Source organism: Amphiura filiformis, chromosome 7, assembly GCF_039555335.1.
Source record: "Amphiura filiformis chromosome 7, Afil_fr2py, whole genome shotgun sequence".
Taxonomy (NCBI): Eukaryota; Metazoa; Echinodermata; class Ophiuroidea; order Amphilepidida; family Amphiuridae; genus Amphiura; species Amphiura filiformis.
This window is the reverse complement of record NC_092634.1, coordinates 44,789,905-44,814,109: the sequence shown is the minus strand read 5'-3', so window position 1 is coordinate 44,814,109 and position 24,205 is coordinate 44,789,905. Positions and strand designations below refer to the sequence as shown.

The following is a 24,205-nucleotide window of genomic DNA, read 5'->3' as shown; positions in this document are numbered from 1 at the left end:
TGTCACCAATTTTCATGATTCAACTTGCACTGTGGAGGCTGCCATGTTAAAAATCTTGATTTTTTTTGTTGCGTTTTTTATTCTTCAAAGTTGGCCAATGTCTCCCAAATGTTCTTTACCCACGATGTTGAACGATTTTTAGCTTTTAGCCACTTCAGTAATACTGTAGCCTTTCATACTGAAACTTAATTACCCGATTACGCTCAGCTTGTTTTCCTTTTTTGCGGTCATTGTTTACATAAAATCCTATCCCTATAAAACTCTATAATATGCAGCAGTTAATACCGTATCACAATTCACTAAAATCGCTGTAAAATCTGAAAAACATAACCAATATTCATGATTCAACTTGCACTGTGGAGGCTGTCACCTTGTCTATGCACAACGTAATTGCCCATAGTCTGTTGCCTTCACGTATAATGCTAGAGTATACTGAACATGATGGGAGATAGGCCATGTTTAAATGCACCACCCTATATTTCAGCAGATCCTCTAAAATTGGTTTGGCAGTAACAATGAGGGATTAATTACTAAATATAGGCACAAATTTAGACCACTATTTGGGGAGTATACAATCCAGAAGATCAGACCTCAAATGTAGTCTGATAAATAGACTCAAAATTAGACACTATAAGCCCAAAACAGCATAGGGTGCATTTTACACATGGGTGGTTCTGGAATAAGAAGCAAACATGGGTAACATTATGGGCTCTTATAAATCATTGCAAAGGAGCAATTTCCAGTTCAGTGAATTGCTAGCAAACAATAAGCATGGATTTCAATGGTGATGTTATTAATAGTATTATTTGAGCAATAATTTTACATATAGTTGTACAACAATCAACATTGAATAATAGTTAGTGATCTTCAGAAAAAGTGTATATCAAACCAATTGGGAGGGAGCTAGCAGACCATGAATGTGTCTATAATAATTGTTTCCATAATTAATTTTGTCCAGTATCAGTTTAACAAAGGCTAATACTCTAGATTCATATCTAATCTCCAATACTAGAAGTTTTGCCGAATTTAGACGTTCTGGGTTTGCAGTGATAGCTGCTCCATAGACATTTGGGTAATTTCTGCATTCTATATTGTACACATTTTACACCTGGCAGCTATTGCAGATAGGGTTTTCTTGCACTAAACCCATAATGTGTACTTTATCTACAAAATTGTAAAAACACATCTAGGTAGGGTTTATGCAATAGCTGTCAAGTGCTTTATTTTTAAGATTATGTATAGGGTAGCTATTGCAGATACGACCTTCTCGATATAATTACTTTCACAACATGTTTGCCTGATCTAATCAAGTGTATTTAATTAGCTCTCAGTTTATTTGCTCAGTATTTTATGACTGCTAAGCCTTTATAGTTGTTTACTGGTCCCCAAAAAACCTCCCAATTGGAAAAATTACACATTATTAGCACATATAGCAGCACCATTGAGTTATTAGTTAGCCTTGGTGCAATATCTATGGACTTGCAAAATGTATGGCAAGCAACACTGAAAAGCAAACATTGAAGCCGCACTGAAGCAATTAAAATTCAACATCGCCAGATCAAGGAGTTAGAACAGTGTTTGTAATATAATCAGCACCACAAACAGTCTGTAAAGGAGACTATTCTATGAAATCTGGTAAAAAATTTTCGTAAGAAAATGCTCCAAAAATCACACTTTCCGTCCGAATTTTCCTAGCTAATTAAGTAACAATCATGAACGATCATGCAAAGATTGCTCCCTCAAATTAGCAGCTCCATTGGTCAAACGATGTAGCAAGAGAAAGTAAAAAACATACAGAAATATGGACTACACCTATAGCTACATTTGCGAGCAAATGAGCTAAAAATTGATTTATTTTTTCCAAACAAGATGTTAGTTTTCACTATCAGATAGGTCCCCTAATTTTGAGCCACTGGTAAACAAATGTGGTAAACCAAGAAAATCATTCTTTCATTACAGCGCCTATATCGTATATTCATCCATCGATCGTAATTGAAGTAGATTGGTTCAATGTCTTATGAACGTTCCTGTAGAATCATGCATTGACCTATCAATAAGACATATAACGCAAGGAATGGTTCTAGTCTAAAATCCATTGTTTTGCTGTAATCACCTCCGCTTTGACATCAGGAATCTGTGCCTGTCTGCATTCCAAATATCTGAAAATGTACCTGTTCAAAAATTAATTTTATGCAATTGCCTACTTTTTCAACCACCAAATTCTTCAATTTCCATGTTTCACTTGTGTTTTTATTTTTATGAGGGAACAAACCAAAAGTTCAATGATGACCTGTAAATGAAAGTCCTTTCATTGAGGGAGTGGGTCAAAAAGTCTGCTTCAGTTTGCAAAAAATAGTTAAAATATTGGTCACACTTACGTTACAGAAAGGGAGGGAGGGGGTTAACTTCCTAACGAAAGCACTTTCATTTATAGGATGTCATTCTCTAATGTGTTGCTTGCCGAATAGTAATAACTAGGCGGTTACCCGTATTTGGCGGTTCTCGGCTGTCGCGATTACCTGGCTGATGGTGACTTGACCCACCAAGTTTTATGCCCATAGGACAGTTTTTACTAATTTGACCTCAGATGACCCCTTGTGATCTCAAAATGACCTTCCAAAATTTGGCTCTAAATGTTGACTGTACCCACCACGTTTCATGCCCATACGACAGTTTTTAGTAATTTGACCTTGGATGACCCCAAAATTATCGTCAAAAATTTGACTCTAAGAGTTGACTGTACCCACCAAGTTTCAATGCCATACGACATTTGTTACTATTTTGACCTCAGATGACCCCTGGGTGACCCCGGATGACCCCAAAATGACCGTCCAAAAATTTGACTCTAAAAGTTGACTGTACCCACCAAGTTTCATGCCCATACGACAGTTTTACTAATTTGACCTCAGATGACCCCTGGATGACCTTGGCCCCTTACGAAACAAACTTGTTCTGTCTGAGGTCCAGATGCACCCACCCACCAAGTTTGAGGAACGTGCGACCCCTAGTCTCCGAGAAAATAGGCGGAAAACAGTTGTTACTAATTTGACCTCAGATGACCCCTGGGTGACCTTGACCCACTAACCAATACAAACTTGTTCCGTCTTAGGTCAAGATGCATCTACCCACCAAGTTGCATGCCCATATGACAGTTTTTACTAATTTGACCCCTAGATGACCACTGGTGACCTTGACCCACTAACCAATACAGACCTCAGATGACCCCTGGGTGACCTTGACCCACTAACCAATACAAACTTGTTCCGTCTTAGGTCAAGATGCATCTACCCACCAAGTTGCATGCCCATATGACAGTTTTACTAATTTGACCCTAGATGACCTCTGGTGACCTTGACCCACTAACCAATACAAACTCGTTCTGTCCCGGGTCAAGTCGCGCCCGCCCGGCCAGTTTGCGGAACGTGCGCCCCCCCGTCTCCAAGAAAAACAGTTTTTACTAATTTGACCCCTGGATGACCTCGGGTGACCTTGACCCACTAACCAATACAAACTTGATCTGTATGGGGTCAAGATGCACCCACCCACCAAGTTTGAGGAGCGTGCGACGCCAAGTCTCCGAGAAAATAGGCGGACAGACACACAGACAGATAGACACACAGACACACAGACAGATAGACGATGCGTATTATTATATAGATGGTACGACTTCTCAGATATATTCTTGGCCATAATTCACAAATATATTAGATGATAAGAAATTTGACTTACCGTGGCTGAGACCTTGTCCCAATCACTTATAAAACTCTTGAATCCATCACCTAGAATTACACCTGCAGTTCTGTCAAGAAATGGAAGGGAAAGAAAGCCAACAAGGTATAAAAGTAGTTCTGAATGCATATGGGGGGGGGGGGGTATGAAATGTTTAAGACATCTCATTTTGAGTTGGGTTGGATGCTTGGAGTTATTAGCACTGATCAGTTACCCATTTGCTCCATTTTTCAATACCTTTATTAATCACAATGGGCGATTTCAGTTGAAATCCACACTACCCCTGTGGAAGATTTTGGAAATACTTTCCACAGGGGGAGTAAGTTTTTCAAATGTAATTGGTCAGAGTAAATTATTTTGAAACCCATACTCCCATTGTATTATGGTTTTACCTATATCTTCCACAACTGGAGTGAGTATTTCTAATGGAAGTTACCCAATTGCCTATTATATTTGAAATTTATACTCCCTCTGTAGCCCAATCAATATGGGAGACAAGTAAGATAAATATACTCCAGCCCAGTCTTAGTATCGCTTGTCGCTCAGCGATGGAGTATAAATTCAGCGTAAGTCTTTTCACACAGAATAACAGTCTCAGTTGAATCAACCATGAACAATTTTGGCCAACTTCAAAAAATATTGCCTCACTTACTTAATAGATTGGAGTACTGTCTCCCTATGTTCAGCAGCTTGTAATTTAATCTGTTCAGCGCGTATATCTCTGTTCTCTCGTTCTACTTTGGCTTTCCCTCGTAGCTCCGCTTCCAATTTCTTCATCTCATTCTTGTGTCTCAATTCAGCTTCATACTCCACAGTTGCTGTGTGTTAAGTGAAACAAATGTGATTAATTTAAAATGTTGTGACACTCATATTATCATCATGCTAGTGCTAGGAAGCAGCTTCATGTTAAATACATTCTTTGTGCAGCACATTGTAAGATACCGAGTTTCTCTACTACATTCCTGATGACTACTAAACAACCATTAAGTTTTCCTCCTCCATGCCAGAAATTGTATCAATTAAGAGTTGAAAAGCTGTTTCATGTACAATGCATTCTATGTACAGCAAAACCATCACATTGTAAGATGCTGAGTTTCTGTACCAGCTGCATTCCTGGTGACCAATAACCCACCCCAAGTTTCCCTCCTGCTAGAAATCATATCGATTAGGGAGTTGAATACCTGCTGTATGTAAAATACATTCTTTGCGCAGCACAACCAGCACATTGCAAGATGCCAAGTTTCTCTACTGCATTCCTGGTGATCACTAAGGGCTCATATTGAAATACCCTACCACGCTTTCACACAGAAAGAAGGCAGGATTCCCCTCGCTAAGCGCTCGCCTCAGGAAAGCTCGGTCATAAAACGGATGGATTATATGCATCAGTGATACACCCTGCCTTTTGAAGTGGTCTGGTGACAAGGATTATAATAAAAGTTTATCAAAGACTGGCAATTTTATTGATTGTAGAACTAATTGAACTAATCGGATCATCGCACAACCCAGGAAAGCGCGCTCCTAATATAAGTGGCTAATTGCAGTGTTATAATCACACAGGATTTTAACAAAAGAAGGCTAGCACAGGAAAGCTGCAGGATGGCGCACACCTTCCTGTGTAAGGGAATTTCAATATGAGCCCTAACCAACCTAGGTTTTCCTCCTGCCACCCCCTACTTAAAGTATATTCATTCATTTTAATGTAAAAAGATATGTGACATGCTACCACAAAATGAGCGTAAGTCCCAAGTTGGTAGTTTCAAGACATCCTGATTGATGTTCTTTGTTTGTCGCGCACCTGTACAAGCCAGTAGTATGTCCTTTTATCAATGACCCATTGTGCCTCCATCTACAAAGGACAGATATGCCATTGGCTTGAAAAGGTGCATGTGAAACAAAGAATACCAATGCAGCAGCCAGGATATCTCGAAACTATACCAACTTGCAAGTTGATGCTCATTTTCTGGTAGCAGGACACATATGTGACACGATCAAGGGAAATGAGTCGGATGTCGCTAATATTGATTTTGAGATATTGACAAAGAAAGTGCTAAAATTCTTTTGTTTTATATTGTTTTTAGCGAATGATAAATTGACGTAACTTTGCAAAGAAAAGTTGTATCAACATGGGGTTTTCAGTTTCTGAAAGCTCTGAATGTATTCTTTAGAACCATGTGTAAAACTCATTTTCGACCAGGGTCGACATGTGACTCATTCCCCTTGATCATGTGACATATTTACTTTTGGGTACTTTGTAGAAAAGATGTTATGATACAGTAAAACTCAATTGATATCACTCTCTCTCTCTCACACTCTCATCCAAGAATTGAATTATATTAGCTAGCATAATTTCCTAAAATGCACTATTATATAGATGAGTTGACTTCTGTCGTGAATGCCTGGCAGTATGCGCATGCATCATCACAATTTCTATTGTTTTTTGCAGTATGCGCGCACATCATATTTTGTTCAGGGCTTGTGTTTTTAAAACTCCCGCCACATCACAATAAGACTATTGAACAGTGTAGTGGTTGCATGGAGTTCAATCAAGCATAAAGATATACCAGTCCCTTGCCTTTGTTGATAAACATTGAGGTCAACTCATCTATACTGGAATCATCATTGTGTGGACTATGGTTGGCCCTGCATCTTTATGAACACACTCTCAACACCATTCTTCTAGTACGTTTTGCCCCTTTGTAATGCAGATTTGCTACAGTATTTCAGTATCTGTATGTTCTACAATGTATACTCACATCTTCTCATAGCCTCTTGTTTTTTGACTGAATCCTCCTGCCTTGCTAGATTCTCATCATTAATGCGTTTCTAAAAATAGAATGATATAACAAGTCACAAACAAAAATTATATGGTTTGAATCAACAAATTGACATACTGCCATTTTTGGCAGGACTTACATGTACAGTGGCTTAGGAAGATTTTCAACATTGGATGGAATGACAAAACCAAATTTTATTGATGACCTGTTCTGCAACCCCACCAAGGGGGGGTTTCTCTTTCGGAGTCAGAAAATTGTGCAACAAATAGGTCACTTTTCCTTTTAAACTTCATCTGGCATATAAAGGGGAGGGCTGAAGGGTATTTAAGCCCACACACACCCAATTTTAGCAGGGCTCAACCCCCCAGTTCCTAGAAGTGTATGACTCATCAGGAACCAAAGTTTTTTTGATACATTATAATTTGGTAAAGTATTTCTGAAAATTTAGTGATTCAAAAATTCAAAGTTGCTTATTGGGAAACTGGTACAACTCTACACTCCTATGTAAAAGTACAGTAGCTGCTTTGTTAACCCTGTGAGCACTACTGCCTTTCTTACAGTGCCCCTGATTGGTTAATTACATGATATAATCATATGAGTAACCAATCCAAATAGAGCTTATAGAACTCTTAGCAATTTTAAGCTTTATCTACGTCAGTCCTACTGACTATTCTTACCATATCTCTGATTGGCTCAATACATTATATAACCCTCTTTGTAACCAATCAAAATAGTTCTTTGAGGCTGAAAAATCGGCCAGTAGTGCTCATGGGGTTAACATTTCCATCAGGTTTATGATTAGGTTTCAGGCAAAGACTAACAACAAAATTAGCAATGAAACAAGACTGGGAACGAAAAAAAAATGTATATAACTTAGCCCATTGTACCTGTTGTGCTAATTGGTCATCGTAACGTCGTCTTGCCAGCTGGTCTTGGTATTGCGCTCTCTTTTTGTTTTCTTCTGTTTCGTATGATAAAGTCTTCCTCCTTTCTTCATGCTGGACTCTGGTCTGGTCAACCTTCAGTTGTTCCAAAGCACCTTCATATTCCTGATAAAAAAATATGAAATGAAACAACATCAAATGAATCATCATGTCTTTGCAATTGTTACTATACTTTGGTTCGCTTAAGGTGATACTACACCCCTGGATAAATTTGTGACTATTTTTGCATTTCTCTCAAACAATAATAACAAAAGTTAAGTACTGTATATTATAGGGGCAAGGAACAAGGAATCCAGTTGCTACACTGGAATTTCAGTGACTCAAGACAAGCGGTACATTATTTATGATAAGAAAAGAGGTACAGATAGAATGTACCTCATTTCTTAACATAATTATATGTAATATAATGAACCACTTGTCTTAAATCACTGAAATTTCAGTGAAATCATTGGATTCCTTGCTCCTATAATAATATACATAACTTTTGTTACTAGTGTGTAGTTATTTATAGAGAAAAATGCAAAGTTAGTCACAAAATTTATCAGGGTAACGCCATTAGAAATTCACACCCTTTGTGGAAGATTAGGGCCATGTTTTCCATATTGTATGGGGTGTTATTTCAAATAGAATAACTCATTCAACTGTACATAATAACTTATGGAACAAACCAAAAGTTTGATGTCCAATAAACAAAAGCCCTTTTGTTATGGAGGAGTTCAAAAAGTCTGATTATGTTTGTAAATAACACTGGTAGTTAAAATATTGGTCAAGTTGATTTTTCGGGTTGGACTTATATTCATTTATAGGATCTTTAGGACGTCATCAAACCTTTGGTTTGTTCCCCAATGTCTGTGAGTGTGACATTTGTTCTTGTACATTTCTACCTTGAAATATCTATGGTACGGTACGACTATTATAATTTGTACTTCATGACGTTTATCCATGGGTGGAATCCCCAAGTCATTATTTGTTTTGCTTATTAAAAATTTTACAAAATATTTTCTAGAACTAAATGACCTGGTTTATGAAAATCATGTTGGATGAGTTTTAAACATTTGTTATAGAAAAGTTTGACCCATCAGTTCAGTATGAAACTGCAACCAGTTGTAATTAAATTACCCAGCCACATCCCATGAATTATTTAGCACTTACAGGATATCACTATTATGTTCATACTACTAATACCAAGTAATAGGCCTATTTCCCAACTATCCTTAAGGGGGTACTACACCCCTGACCAATTTTGTGCCTATTTTTGCATTTTTCTCAAAAATTATAGCGCATTGGTAACAGGTAAGATATGTATATTATAGGGGCAAGGACTACAACTACTGCACTGAAAATTCAGCAACTCAAGGCAAGTAGTTATTGATTTATTGATCAAATATTGGTTTTCCCTCATTTTTGACTGTAACTCCACAACTGTTGTCTGTGCTGAAATAAAATTTCCAGTGCAGTAGTTGTAGTCCTTGCCCCTATAATATACATATCTTACTTGTCACCAATGCGCTATAATTTTTGAGAAAAAATGCAAAATAGGCACAAAATTGGGCAGGGTGTAGTACCCCTTAAGATGATCTACATCAGAAAACAACGTAAGTTTTCTGCTGGGCCTGGCCATTGGTTCCATGCAATAAAAGCTCCTAAAACTTGTAGCTTTCGACATTCCTTTACCGCATCACAAAATGCTTAAATTTGGACTATGTGCTACACAAATTCAAAATTGTATAGCATTTGTTTTTTACAAAGTAACTAAAACAATGCTACTCTTGTGATGGTGACCTCATGTGCTGTATAGTTTTGTGCCATTTATGAATATGAAAGAGCTTGTTTGCATATTTTGTCTGAAATTTCATTTTAATACAACCTGCAGGGCAGGCTGTAAACACACAATAACCGATTTTTAACTTTTAATTCAGTAGGATAGTACTTTATGGTGACCTGATTGACCTCGTGTTTAGACAAACCATTCTTGTAAACTGCATAATTATAGCTCTACTTGTACTTACTTTAATCTTAGTCTGTTGTTCTAAATGTTTGGTGCTCTCCTGCATCTTAGCTAGATCCAGAGCTCCTTTGGCATTGACTGCAAACAAATTGGTAAACAATAAATTGCGTGATTAATTTGCTCTTATAATAAATAATTTGATTTATAATGCAATGCTTCTCTTCATTATGATATCATTTGGGCTGTTTCACAACCAGGATTTTTGCATTTTTCTCAAAAATTATAGCGCATTGGTTACAAGTAAGATATGTATAATATAGGGGCAAGGACTACAACTACTGCACACTGAAAATTCAGCAACTCAAGGCAAGTAGTTATTGATTTACTGATCAAATATAGGTTTTCCCTCATTTTTGACTGTAACTCCACAACTGTTGTCTGTGCTGAAATAAAATTTCCAGTGCAGTAGTTGTAGTCCTTGCCCCTATAATATAAATATCTTACTTGTCACCAATGCTTTATAATTTTTGAGAAAAATGCAAAAATAGGTACACAATTGGGAAGGGGTGTAGTACCCCCTTAATGTGATTGTTTTGCAAAAAGATCTTGACAAGCTCCACCAGTGGACATCTATTTGGCAAATGAAATTCAACACGGACAAATGTCATTCTATGAGATTCACCCTATGTCGCAATATTATTGACGGCCGATATCATTTAGGGAATAGTGCTCTGACATATGTTGACGACTATCCATATCTTGGTTTGACATTCACCTCCAATCTGTCCTGGTCCAAACACATCAGCGGTGTGACAACTCGTGCAAATAAAATCCTGGGCTCATACGCAGAAATCTGAGAGGATGCTCTCACAAGTTGAAGGAACAAGCCTACATGTCGCTCGTTCGACCTCATCTTGATTACACATACATGTCCAGTCTGGTCTCCATACCATCAAAAAGACATCAATAAAATTGAAAACATACAGAGGCAGGCTGCAAGATTCGTCCTCCACCGATACAGACGGCAAAACAGTGTTTCATCAATGCTTCAATAAAAGCTTCGAGCAAAGGCGAAAAACATCCAGCCTCGTTCTCATGTACAAGATATGTAACAACCTCTGTGGCAGTCAACTCAGCTCTTTACATGACTCCAATGCTTCCATCCTCTACAAGAGCCTACCATCCTAGTAAATTCAGTCCACTACCAGCTCCCGCGTACAGTCGCCTGGTGGAATTCTCTACCAGTGAGCACCTTGTCTTCTCCAACTTACGAGGTGTTCAGGGGAACAGAGTCAACAGTATACTGGTTCTATGTATTAATTGCAGGTCCATTTTTACTTGCACCTTCATTACCTGCATGTTTTCTTCCTTGGCACTACATTGTACATCCAGACTTTAAGACCGTCCTTGCCAAGTATTTACGTAGAGGTAGACATGGTAGAGGTAGAGTGGTTTAAATATCAAATTTTCAAGTTGAAGTTCTAACAATTATTTAGCCACTTAAAATATTATTTTTTAATTGGATATAATGAAGGAAAATGGCCAAATACCAAAGTTTACAAGCAGCATTACAATGATTTGATGCTGCCTTTTTTCAACTCCAAAGTTGTCTAATAATATTGCTGACAAATATAGCTTTCAAATCACAAATGATATACAGATTGCACATTATGTAAACATCAATTTTTTGCAGAATCATGTTAACTGATGGAAATGGTTCTAATATTGAATTTGACGTTTGACTTCAACCTTGGTCAGCGTTGCGAAGTAATCGTCAAAGACAAGAAGTCAAAAATTAAGGTTGCGTTTAAATGGTTTTTTTACTCTTTTAATTTTTACATTTTTAATTGCACATAATTTTACACTGTTTGAAAAAGTATTACAAAAACACTTACCTGATTTGTCTAAATCCTTAGCAGCTTTAGCAGCACGTTCCAATCCAGTTGGATCAAAATTACTCCAATTACTGAAGGGTGCCGAATTTTGATCCGATTTTTTATCGCCATCCCCTCCACCTTTTTTTCCTCCATCTCCGCCTCCTCCAGATAACGCAGAAAAACTCTCAGGTAATGTCGGGATCTGTGGTGCCTCCGGTGGAGGTTTATTTACGCCAAATAACCAAGACATTTTCCTAAATGTAGCTTAAGCTTATTATACAACTCTTCACTCCGTTCGAAAACCTGATGCAAGATCGTAGTTCATGTAACACACGTGAGTCTATGAGGGTCAAAGTTTATGAACTTTTGGATCGTGCAATCTGCTCCTTGCGAAGGCAAAGTTCAGCTTTAAACGAAAGAATGAAGTTGGACTCGTGGAGTTGAGATATTATTTACTCTCGTCATGACGATATGACGTCAGAGCTAATTAGCATAAGTAATTGGTATTTACGATGTCGAATACACCTGCAGGTCCTGCTCCTGTTGCGATGAACTAAATCTTGTAAAATTTGTAGTTTGTTCTTTAAATACATGTTTATGAAAAATAATTGAACGGTTGGACTATTGAATTTGGCAGAATGTCAGATCAACTGGATGACAATAGGTGACTAAATTTGTGGACAGTGCAGTAAGCCAGTATACTGATTACTGTATTTTGTATACTGCAATGTAACTTAGTAAGCTTATGATTTCGTCTTTTGTGATGGTATCATGGTATATAAATATGTGTAAGAAAGTGTATAAGCTTACTTAAAGGAGTATTTCGTGATCCTAGCATCCTCTATTTATGTCATTTTCATTAGATATCCACGAAAAAGCCTATTCCCAAAATTTCAGTTGATTCCGATTTTGCGTTCATGAGTTATGCATGATTATGTCATGTATGTGTATCAGGCTTCCCGTTAGTGTGCGTCATTGCGTCCAGACGCGTATTTTACAAATTTGGACGCAAATTCACATGGCTAATCAAGTATTTTGCGTCCATGTGGACGCAGACAAAACTTGATGATAAATTGATGATAAAAATAAGACATTTTTATTCTTTTATATTTTTAAGATAATAAAAGCCCCAAAATTTTGACCCACCTGCTTAGAATTGTAGTAAATTCTGCAATATTTGTAAATGCAACGTCAGGAAATCGTGCACTTTTTGCAAGCTTTCCGTACGATCGTTGTTTGATGGGAAAGTCCCCATTGATGCTTTGTTTACAAAGCTTGCTGGAGTGATGACATGCGGCTACCGTGCAGTTGCTGTTTATTTAATTATTTATCACAAGCTGACAATATTCAGTTTTTAATGTTTTAAGTTTATTTTCTCATAAATAATCTATGTTTCCTTTATTAGTATTATTGTTACGATGAATAAAAGCAATTTTAAAGACAAAATCCAAATGATAATCTTTTTTTGTATTATTTGTGGTAGCGTGTGTTTTAGCTTTTATATCATCAACAACACGTTTTAAAATTAAAGAAACCCGGAAGTAAAAGTACGAAAATTTGCGAATGTTTTTGCAGCTGTTTCTGACCACGTTTCCGACCAAAACTGACACAGAAATGAGAAAAATTATCATAGCGACTGGAGATGGAATATCATGGCAAAAATGCACTTTTATTTTATTTTAACAATCAACATTTGATGAAGTGTAGACCCGGGGTACGGGTACGTGTTTTAGCAACAAGGGGCTGCCGTTCTGACCATGAAATTCCGTGGCGTTTCCCAGTATGATTGATCGTGAATTTCAGATGGACGCACAAAAATATGTCTGGACGCAAGTTTTTTCAACCTTGTCAGCAAACTTGCGTCACACATGACGCACATTTTTAAATCCTTAACGGGAACCCTGATGTGTATTACATGTATTACACTGCTCCATAGACAATGCGTTGTAATTTCGTTCTGGTGCACCAGAACGAAATTCAAATTTCACGATATCTTTGCTAAACGAATTAATCTGCAAGAAATATTTTGTACATAAACATTATGTAGCCAGAGGTTTCCAGTGATGTAAAAATCTCAACTTTTTTTGAGAAAAGTGGGGGGAATGAGGCTGTGGATCACGAAATGCCCTTTTATACAAATACAATGAAATGGGAATACCTTGTTACCAACCAGGCTTAGTAGGTACAACAAGTCATACCTAGAATTTATTTTCTCAATTTGAATTTTATCCTTTCAGACTGATTGTAGACATAGTACGGTACCGTAAAATTTGTGTCAATTCCCAATGTTGTGTGCCATGTTCACACCGTCCACATCGTTGAAGCACCCCAGTGAAGCACCACACACGTCGAGACACAGAGATAGATATATAATCTAATAAACATAATTTTTCACCAAGTTCGCCATTGCAAATAAATGTAGTGGTGAAAAATTTTGTTTATTATATATAATTACCCCGGGGGTGCCAGTTGAACCGTGAATGAAGTCATCACCGACCAAAATTTCGCGGTAAAAGGGTATCTTTTTAAGCATAGGCCACGTCCCGCGCGGGACGCGAAAAGGGTCTCAATTTTGGTGTTTTCTGGAAAAAGGTACCTTTTTTACAATAGATATGTCGGCGTTTTGGGTTCATGAAAATCAAAGTCCAGCATTTGGCGTCAGCCGCTGTTTTCGTTCCTGATTGTAAACAACTTCTTACTTCCGGGTCTGTAAGTGTAATATATTAGTCTTGTGCCCGGTCTTGTACCATGATTAAAACTTCGGTGATGTTTGTGCATGCTGCCGGCGGGCTGCGAGAGACAGGCGTAGAGACTACAAATTTTGTACAAGGTACAGATACTGTGTAATCGGAATGGATTACGACATACGTTTGACTGCTGAACCAGATATGACAGGAACCATGCCTTTTGGAAATCGTGAAGTGACATTTGCCATCGCTGTTTGTGAAAAGGGTCATTGGGACATGTAAGGTCAGTGATATGGGTACCTTTGTTTGCACCATGGCTGTGGTCAGTGATTTGGGTATCCTTTTTTCATAGCAGGTCAGTGGTAAGGGTTACCTTTCAGCCCTTGGGCATGTCAGTGTTTTGGGTGAAAAATAAAAGTGTCTGGTCAGTGATGACAACATGCAATGGTATATGAGTGGCACCCCCGGGATAATTACCATCAATCATGCATGCCATGCCACTGTTTTTCCATAGATAATCGGCTGGAATTCAGGGATCATCAAAACATTAACAAATACTCAAGAATGTTAAACTTAATTGGCAAGCAGGCAGAAATTTGGAACCCTATGTTTACATAGTTAAGGGACCGTTCACAAACACTTGTAAGGGGGGCCTTAGTAGGCTTAGTACAAGGAACTTATACGATGTCCTCATTCACAAACTGATACTATCTGCCCAGTGTCCATCGTATAAGACTGTTACCGTACGGCAGCGTGTTGAAGGAATATTACACAGTCAAGAATAGGCTCCATCATTTTTTTGTTCTGATCCCTCACAGTCTCCCAAAACATCAAAAGCGTTGCACGTATACTTACTTAAGACTGTCCTTTTTCACATAACGCAGACAAAGTAGGGCCAACTTGTCTAGAAATGGTCAAGTTTTGGCAAGAAATACCTCTGTGTATCCTTTGTAAGTCCCATATCACATCGTAATATTGGCGATCATGTTTTTTTTTTCTGAAGTTTGGCTGGTACCCACCAGCGTCATTCCCATGACGTGACACAGATAAAATAATCGACCGGGGATCATTAAAACGTCAACAAATTTCAAAACATAGAAATCAGTAAACTTAATGGCGAAAGCGGTCCGAATTTTGAGCCATACAAGTTTACGTGGTGAACTAGGGGGGCCTGAAAATTTTTGACCCTCCTAAGGGGGGCCCTGAAAAAAATGACCACAAATTTTCCTGGAAAAATTGAGTTTTTATGCTTTTCTATGGGGTTGACCCATAATTTTCATGTCGGGGGGGCCCTGAAATTTTTGAGGTCTGTAAAGGGGGGGGGGGCCAAAAAATTTTTCGCTATGAAATTTTTTTTTGCATCAGGCCCCCTCTTACAAGTGTTTGTGAACAGTCCCTAACTTCATGGCTCTGAAGTAACTTGGTCACTAAAATTAGAATGTGTAAAATTAATTCACATGTTTATTAGGCTGAAGCCTGAAGGTCTGCTGAACATGTTGTTTATGTATAAATTAAACTTAAAGGAACCACAAAATATCCATGTTTTCTTTTCTGAATTCTATTTCAGTTCTGTGCATTCAAGTGAAGACGACAATGCCTATGTAGCAGTGAGTGGTAATAATGCCGTACCAGTGGTTACAATTAGCACACATAAAGATCAAAGTGAACATAAAGTAGCACCATTACCACCGGTAAGTCAATCTAGCAATACATGGTGTTATTGAAGCTTAGTGGTGCTCCCTCAATTAGACTCATCAGTGCCCCTCACCCGGGGGGGGGGGGCACTCAACTTTAGAAGTGACGGGTATGTGCCTACCGGAGTCGCGAAGTAGGGGCCTATCGGTAACAAAGCATTATTTTAAAAAAGGAGGTCATTGAGTACAAACAAAATTAAAAAGGGGGTCATTGGGTATAATATTTTGAAAAAAGGGGGTCATTGAGTATAAGATTTTTTAAAAAGGGTCATCGGGTAGAAAATTTTGAAAAAATGGAGCAAAATTTTGAAAGTTTCGGCATAATTTTGAAAAAATGGAGCAAAATTTGTGCAAGTTTTGGCATTATTTTGTTGCATTTTGATAATGCTCTTCTAATAAATCTAGAAAAAAGGGGGTCATTGGGTAGCCGCAACCAAAAAAGGTGGTCATTGGGTCGCCGCAACTAAAAAAAAGGGGTCATCGGGTATGACTTTTAAAAAAAGGGGGTCATCGGGTGTAGTCGACTTCAAAAGAGGGGGCCTATTGACAGGCACATACCGTCACTTCCAAAGTTGATTACCTTGAATAACACGCAAAGATTCACAGAAGATGATAATAGTTTGTTTGTCCTCCACCGCACTTGACTGACTTTCAATGCAGGTCATTTTTATCAACCTTTTAACCTTTTGTGCAAGCGCCCTATACTTTATATGTTTAGGATGCTTTTTGAGTGTCAATGTTCATGGATCATACCCCTTGTCAAGTTCCCCACCCCATCAATCATAATAGTTTTCTTCAGTTTGTTGCAAAGTGACAGACATTTTAAAGCTGAGTCCCTCCCAATGTGTAACAGAACAAAGAAGTGGGTCAAATTAACATTAATATCAATGAAACTTCTTATGAGTATGAGAAGCATAGTCAACATTATCAAATATCTCTCTAGGGCTTCATCAATTTCTGGAGAATAAACTTTGATTCATGCTTATCTGTTTTTATAGAGAGTCAATTCACAGATTCACACTGAAATTCTAAACCCTATACTCATTTTGGTTATCATTTTCCCCGTCATTCTCTCAGCCTCCAGGTCATAGATACCGGTACACCACGTGGTATGACTTACGTAGCAATAAGGTCAAAGGTACTGAACTACGAAATCCACGGGTTAGGAAAGGACCTGAAATCAAAGAGATGATCTTCTACACACTAACAGATGAAAGAGGGCGCCCTATTCATCATGATGTTAAAGGCACAAAACGTATGGTGTACGAGAAGAAAATAGAGGACTGGGAGAATTGTACAGTAAGTGTAATATAAACTGAGTGAAGTCAAACCAAAGTAACTAGAACTTGTGTTTTATCCACAGAATTAGAGAAGGAGAACCGAGACTCCATATATACCGTCAGCTTTGGGGAGAAAATTAGGGTGTTCGGGTTCTTGCCAACAGAGCGTGGAGACAAACAAAAACAATTCTGTGTCTCATCTGAAGCATCTTGGTACTCGCGTGCAAGTTGGATCAAGTACGTCTCTCAAATGCGCCCATCATCCATGTCGCACTTGCATGACAACGAATGCCTCAAGCGCATTCCGAGGGAAACTGAATACCCCCAATTTTTGCTCCATGCATGTATCAAGATGGCGGTCGAGTCCCGGTTCTCCTTCTCTAATTCTGTGGTTTTACCTACAGTAGGCTATTCCAGTTGAAATCCATACACCCTATGGAAGACACGACCTTAATCTCCCACAAAGAGGGTGTAGATTTCAAATGGAGGCACCCATTCAGGTAAACCCATTTAATATTCACACACCCTGTGTGGGAGGTTAAAGACATGTCTTCCATAGTGGGTGTATGATTTTCAACTGGAATAGCCCATTATCAAGAGAGAATCTGAGGCAAACAATCATATACTACATGACCCGTGCCATTTTCATTTATGATTTATCACTCAATGTTGTAAGAACATGTTTATTTTGTCAAAGCAACAAGACTTGTGAAAATTATCTGATCTGATTTTTTTTTTAATTTCAGCTCTCAAATACTACTACACTCCTCAAATTTGCATGTTGGGTGTGTTAATAAGGTTTTAGCTTATTTTTGCCTGGGATGATCACTGTGTTGTTGTAAACTAATTCTGGTGCATGATAAAATAACAGCCTGAATTATAATGGTTACAAGCCCAATGAAATCTATATACTGGAAGGCACTAAACGGCAAAATGGTCCATGTGACATGCCAGAATAATTGTTCCTGAAATGTCTCTTAAATGTGTATGAAGTGTCTTCAAAATACCTGAGTATCATTTATGTTTGGAGGAAGGGGGTTCCCGGGGTTCCCATACATGTGGAGGGGGTTGTATTTTGTTCACAAAAAATAGGGAAGTCATAACATATTAAAGGGCAAGTTGGACTAAATGTCATTTTAAAATGTATAAGTCAAGATTGCAGTTAAAAATAAAGTTTTTGTGTGTTACATGCACATTCTTTCCCAATAAACTACATGAGTGTATGAAGCTCATAGATAACACTTTTCCTGACCTTTTTGAAAATTTACTTAGGTTTGTATGTGTGGAAGGGGGATGACGACCCCCTAAGAATTTTAGGTGCAATTTGTCTATACTTTCATTTAAAAATAAAACCTGCAAGCATTGTAATATGTATTATTCTTATCTCATTTCCAGGATGTCAACCTTTCATATCAAGAGCTCGGGCACGACTATCAAATGGAAAATTTCTTACGAATATTAAAAAGAATCATGAGAGCAGAGAGAATACAACTTGTTGACAATGAGATAAAACAACTACTCAAAATCAGTTTTCCAAGGTATAGTGATTTCACATTCATAGTTGTTTGTTTACCTAGGTTGGTTGGTATAGTAAGGATTTATTTTATGCAAACATACGTCACAATGAGAACATGAGTATGAGTCAAAATCTGTTAGTAAACAAGATTTTATTACAATAACATCGCCTTGTCCTCACTTTGTCCTCACTTGAGCAAGACACCACGAATATGAGCAATATATACATAACTATGTATGCAAAGAATGGGCACAAAGCAAGAACGGTAATAGAGGTGCAGTGACACGGTCACTGCACCTCTCTTACGTAATATGTATATTAGTGAGCGGACTTGTGTTCTCACGTGACTGCTAACATTCCATGAGAAATCCACAGTGGATCCAGGCTAGCCTGAGAGATGAAACCTACCAAAGCGTTATGTCACAGTTGACTGGAATCTATAACTTATAGACATTTATAGAGCGTCCTACAAGGAACGCAGCATTGTACAAAGAGAACGTAAAAAGTGAATTTGAAGTTCAGTTGTTCTTGCAAAGTCATTTTCTGGCTAGCTCTTGCAGTACCTTCTGAAGTGAAGAAAACAAATAATTGTAATTGACCATTTACAATATTCCTATTGATTTTTGCAGATGCAGAGAACTCAATCTTCGTCAGAATTTCTTCTCAAAGTTTAAAGTAAGTATACTTATCTCATATGTGATGCGATCAAGCAAAATCAGTCGGAACTCAGAAAAATTACATTTTCAGTTTCATATAGGATAGTAAAAAGCATTTACAAAGTTGGATTTTACAGAAAACCCCACTGAAATTGAACTACCAGTTAAGTTTGGCTATATTTCAAAATCAATATTTGCGAGTTCTGACTGATTTTGCTTGATCGCATCACATATGTCATTTTAGAATGTTTGATATTCAAATAAGTCACTTTCACTTCAAAGTTACATACAACCACAGTTTTCTGGTTTTGTTTTTTCTTTTGAAATTGAAATTTGCTATTAAGGTGAAAATGGGCAAAAATATATATGCAATCTTCCAACATCACATTAACGGGAGGGCGGGTTAGTGTAGTGGTCTTCTCACTCGCTTCTCACCACTGTGGCCCGGGTTCAATTCCCCGCGGCGCCACATGTGAGTTTGGTTGCCGATCCATGCTTTCGTCCTCGCAGGTTTTTCTCCGGTGCTCCGGTTTTCCTCCTGCATCTAAAATCGGACCTCTTCCCATATGCCTGTCCCGTCATATCCGGATGGCGTCCCTTAAATTTAGTAGCCTCTGAGCACTATTGGGATTAGCCTGGCTTCGGCCGAATGTTATAAATAAAAAATAAATAAATTAGTACATAAAATGAACGTTTTTTCTGAAAGTTATCCCCAAGAGTATGGTCTAATGATGCAGATACAACACAGCTTCCTGAACTGTGGGTCAAAACCCATATGTGGGTATAAGCGCTTCTTCGGCTGTTGCGGACTTTGAAAAATAGAGGAGTGTTTGCCTCCTTATAGAGTAATTTGTGTTGGTTGGGGTTTGTCTCTCATCAAAGTGCAGGGTACTAACATGGGAAATTCAGCTCAGACCTGATATTGCAGTTCCATAAAATGCAGGCACGTACATCACATTTTGTTTTGCTAAGAAACATCATTTGTATGAAATCATCTGTTATGCTGTGGGTCGCACATTATTTAGAATTATAAAATGAAATTTGGGTTACAGGAAAAAAAGTTTGGGAAGTCCTGGGATATAGGGATATAATCAGGGGCAACTCCCCAGTGGAAAAATTTGTGCAAAATCAGGATGGAAATAATGATAATTATCTAAAATAAGCCCTTTTTGGTTTTACTTTTCCTTCATTCAGACCATGACAAGCTTCTGAATGACCAAGCCTTTGACCACTGAGAATCACCAGACTGATCATGCACCTGTTGGGTCAGTTTATTTCTATGTGATTTTAAACTAGGTTTAATTTTTCCTCTCTTTGGTTACAGGATCTTCCAAAATGTCCTGCACTGGAGGTACTCATTTTGAGCGACAACTCCATCACCTCGTTGGATGATCTCCATTTACTCTCTGCATACCCGTTGAGAAGCTTAGACCTTAGAAGAAATCCAATAAGCTTCACCCCTAACTACAGACAAAAGTAAGTTTAAATTTAAAACAAAGCTGCAGGACATGCTATGATAAGTAAGAAGTAAGCCCCCCCCCAAGGTTTTTCGCTAAAACCGTAGTGCATAAGCATGTGACAACCATCCTAGCACATAAGCCCTATGCTTTGGGCCTTAAGGCCAAAAAAAAATATTGTTGTGTTGCCCTCAAGTGAGAAAATGGGAAAGTTGGGGCGGACGGTCGGATTTCTTTTTTTTTTTTTTTTTTTTTTTTCAAACCTTCAGTTCTTACAAATCTCCTCAAATATTAAATAATGCTTCTTCAACTTGGGGATATTTGTCAATTCTGACTTCTGGATACCTGTTAGACATCAATTAAAGACTAGTCTTTCAATAAAATATTAATTTTAAGTGAAAAACATAGATTTTTTGAACAAATCTGTAAAAATCATCATTCAAAAAAAAAAAAAAAAAAAAATGCCGACCCTGATTTTTCAGGATTTAGGACCGGGCGGTTGAGGGCAACACAACAATTTTTTTTTTTTAGGCCTTATTTACAGGTTATTTATTTAGTTCTTTAAAAACAAAAAACAAGAAAAAGTGGGCTAAAAACACACACATGCACATTTTCACAAACAAATGTGGACCATATAAACCTGATATATAGTTAACAGCTTAACGTGGACCTGTACACACTGACATTACACTATTGAAAGCGTGGACTTTTGTGGTAAGATGTGATATTTAACCACCAAACCGTGGACCTGGTATTCACTTACGAAGGGGACTTATACTCCACATGCATTATTACGGCATCTAGCACCCTCTGACGCTCACTTATGACCGTGAACATACACGGTTGTCATAGTTAGGTCCATGTTTGTCTGTGAAAACAAATGCACCCCCCCCCCCACACACACACATATCCTGCATAGCACTTGCTTGTTTTTCTAAAACAAAAACCCAGCGCATAGCTTTTTTGCCAAGTATTTCAGAGACAAATCTTCCTTTTTGCCCTAACTTTTCCAGGTCAGCTCAACAGATCTTTCTGTATTTTTAAAAACTTGCATTTGAACATATCTATAATGACATTTACATATGACTGATATTTGTACATGTGATCCAAATTGAAAGAACCTTTTGAAATTTAATCAAAGACATTCTGGTACCAGATGTATAATATTATAAAGTATAATGATGTATAATTATTGTATATTCATACGTAGCGGTAAACATAAATAGAAAGTAAAATTAAACGCCTATGCTACTCAAATTTGGTACACTCACTGGAACGCTTTCACTGCCGGCTCTACTGGCATCTTCAGCGGATGTTATTGCTCTGAAGATTTGTTTTGCTAATGATGTTGAGACATCTCCGATGATGTCACAGGTGTAGATTAGGGCAATAACATCGCTGAAGATGCCAGTTGAGCTGGTGAAAGCGCTCTGGTAAGTATACCAAATTTGAATAGCATAGAAGTTTAATTTTGCTTTCTAATATTGTAAAACTCTTCTAAAACTGGGTCAGTGAGAAACTTTATCTATTTGTTTGATAAAACTAAGCAAAATATCACAAAAATATTCATTTAATTCTGTTTAATCTTTCAGGGTGTTTTACATACTACCAAAGCTGAAAGAATTGGATGGAGTACCTCAGTTGTCTTCTGATTTGGACTATGAACCACCTGTAGGATCCACTTGTGTGATATCATGACACGCTTTATGCAGGTCATGGAACCCCATGGCTCCAACTCAATATTAACTAGACTTTGTTTCATCTTGAGGTTGATAGCAACATCAGTGCTTTTATGCTCACTGGGTCAGTGCTCACTGGGTCAGTGAGAAACTTTATCTATTTGTTTGATAAAACTAAGCAAAATATCACAAAAATATTCATTTAATTCTGTTTAATCTTTCAGGGTGTTTTACATACTACCAAAGCTGAAAGAATTGGATGGAGTACCTCAGTTGTCTTCTGATTTGGACTATGAACCACCTGTAGGATCCACTTGTGTGATATCATGACACGCTTTATGCAGGTCATGGAACCCCATGGCTCCAACTCAATATTAACTAGACTTTGTTTCATCTTGAGGTTGATAGCAACATCAGTGCTTTTATGTGGTTGTAGTTGTACCGTAAGTGTACCAACAAAATCGCTCTTGTATGCGTGTTTACAATCTGTAGGATTAGGTTAGCATACGCGATTCAATACTGCAAAATATGCACCGACGTCACTACCAAACTTGAGTGAAACAAAGTATATGTATGTCATGATCGTTTTAATTTCACAAAACTATAAGAACTGTAATTGGGAGTAGAGAAAAAAATACTAGTTTGTGTGTGATGTCACCTGTCAATCAAACTCATAAACGATTTGTTTATGAGTTGTTGTGATAGCAGCATGTAGACTGATATTGGACTCTGTCATATTGACATAAGCTTAAACAGTTACCTTTTCAGAGTCTGAGTTGAGCAAAGACGTAGCTTGCGACGCCATCACGGCGTCTTCATTCAGCGTAGTGATTACACTCCTCCGGAACCGAAAGATCAGAGAAGCCTTAGAGATCAAGACCCAAAGACCTACACTCAACAGGGATGCTGGATACGACCTGCCCGCCATCTATGACGATCTGCTGCCACTTGACCACCCAGCGGGTGGTCAGGTGACCGGAGGAGTGTAATCACTACGCTGAATGAAGACGCCGTGATGGCGTCGCAAGCTACGTCTTTGCTCAACTCAGACTCTGAAAAGGTAACTTTTTAAGCTTAAGTTGTTGTGATGATTGAAATTTCTGAACACACCAGTAAAACAATGTGCCTAAAGGTTAATTTTGCACCTTCAAACATACTAAGCATCTCAAAAGTTAGAAACTTTCTTTCCTGAAGGCATCATCTCAACAATGCCTAGAAAACTTGCTATTTGCCTTGTAAAGGTACCTTTTCTCCGATTGAGGCACCAGTAAACCTTCTGTTTACGTGCTATTAATCAATCGAGGGCAATGGGGAGTTTGATTGACAGTGACGTCAGACACAAACTAGTGTTTTTAATCCTGTGTCAGATTATACCAGAGAAGGGTGTCTTGGAGGTGATATTACATGCTTCACATACATACCCAATCAATATAACATGGATCATGGTCAATATAACTATGATATGATGTTATATTGATTATATTTTCTATTGCTTGTAAGGTAACCTTATCCCAAGGGGCAAGATTTTGAATGTCCCACCGAGAAACTCAATAATCCAATGATGACATAATTTGACAAGTGAAATAGGTAGCATATTCATTTTATTTTTTCTTATTGTGATCATGATAAGCTCGTGACTTGTATAGTGTATCTTCAACCCTTAGTTATCTTATTTTATGTCATGATCAGTGATGGCACCTGGGGGGAAAATACTGCCCTCCAATGTTGGGCTTTGGATACACCCTTAGGCCCCTATCAATTGAGAAATCATGGAAATTTACAGTATTTTGGCACAAAATGCCAAATTTTGGCAACATTTTCCCCTCAGAAAGAAATTTCTGCAAAATTTTCAGATTGCCCATCAGAAAGAAATGTCTGGTGCCCCCACTGCTCATGATTAGTATTTTCCAGAGGGATTTTAACCTGTTATAAATCCTGGGGGTCACTCTCCAAATGACTGACTA

General features: G+C 37.9%; 2 protein-coding genes across 2 annotated transcripts in view; one reads left to right on the top strand and one right to left on the bottom strand.

Annotated features, from left to right (window-relative positions):
- The window catches only part of LOC140157216 (ATPase family AAA domain-containing protein 3-A-like), a 60,384-nt gene extending 48,759 nt beyond the window's left edge, over window positions 1–11,625 (bottom strand). The window contains exons 1-6 of the mRNA XM_072180333.1: window positions 11,291–11,625; window positions 9,457–9,533; window positions 7,391–7,552; window positions 6,483–6,552; window positions 4,382–4,547; window positions 3,730–3,799 (exon numbers count right to left, since the gene is read on the bottom strand). Of these exons, the coding sequence (XP_072036434.1) occupies window positions 3,730–3,799; window positions 4,382–4,547; window positions 6,483–6,552; window positions 7,391–7,552; window positions 9,457–9,533; window positions 11,291–11,522 (777 nt within the window). The 5' untranslated portion in view covers window positions 11,523–11,625. The remainder of the gene's footprint in view (window positions 1–3,729; window positions 3,800–4,381; window positions 4,548–6,482; window positions 6,553–7,390; window positions 7,553–9,456; window positions 9,534–11,290) is intronic.
- A 160-nt stretch (window positions 11,626–11,785) lies between these two features.
- Window positions 11,786–22,305, top strand: LOC140157217 (acidic leucine-rich nuclear phosphoprotein 32-related protein-like). Its single transcript, XM_072180334.1, has 7 exons — window positions 11,786–11,936; window positions 15,527–15,650; window positions 16,731–16,952; window positions 18,329–18,471; window positions 19,079–19,124; window positions 20,430–20,581; window positions 22,155–22,305. The coding sequence occupies exons 1-7, from the start codon at window positions 11,911–11,913 to the stop codon at window positions 22,258–22,260; spliced, it is 819 nt and encodes a 272-aa protein (XP_072036435.1). The 5' UTR covers window positions 11,786–11,910; the 3' UTR covers window positions 22,261–22,305.
- The last annotated feature ends 1,900 nt before the right edge of the window (window positions 22,306–24,205 follow it).

Excerpts from the sequence above, each read along its gene's own strand:
- LOC140157217 (XM_072180334.1), top strand. The coding sequence starts at position 11,911 with ATGTCAGATCAACTGGATGACAATAG. Across the intron at positions 11,937-15,526 it reads GATCAACTGGATGACAATAG|TTCTGTGCATTCAAGTGAAG; the intron begins GTGACTAAATTT and ends ATTCTATTTCAG. Across the intron at positions 20,582-22,154 it reads ACCCCTAACTACAGACAAAA|GGTGTTTTACATACTACCAA; the intron begins GTAAGTTTAAAT and ends TTAATCTTTCAG.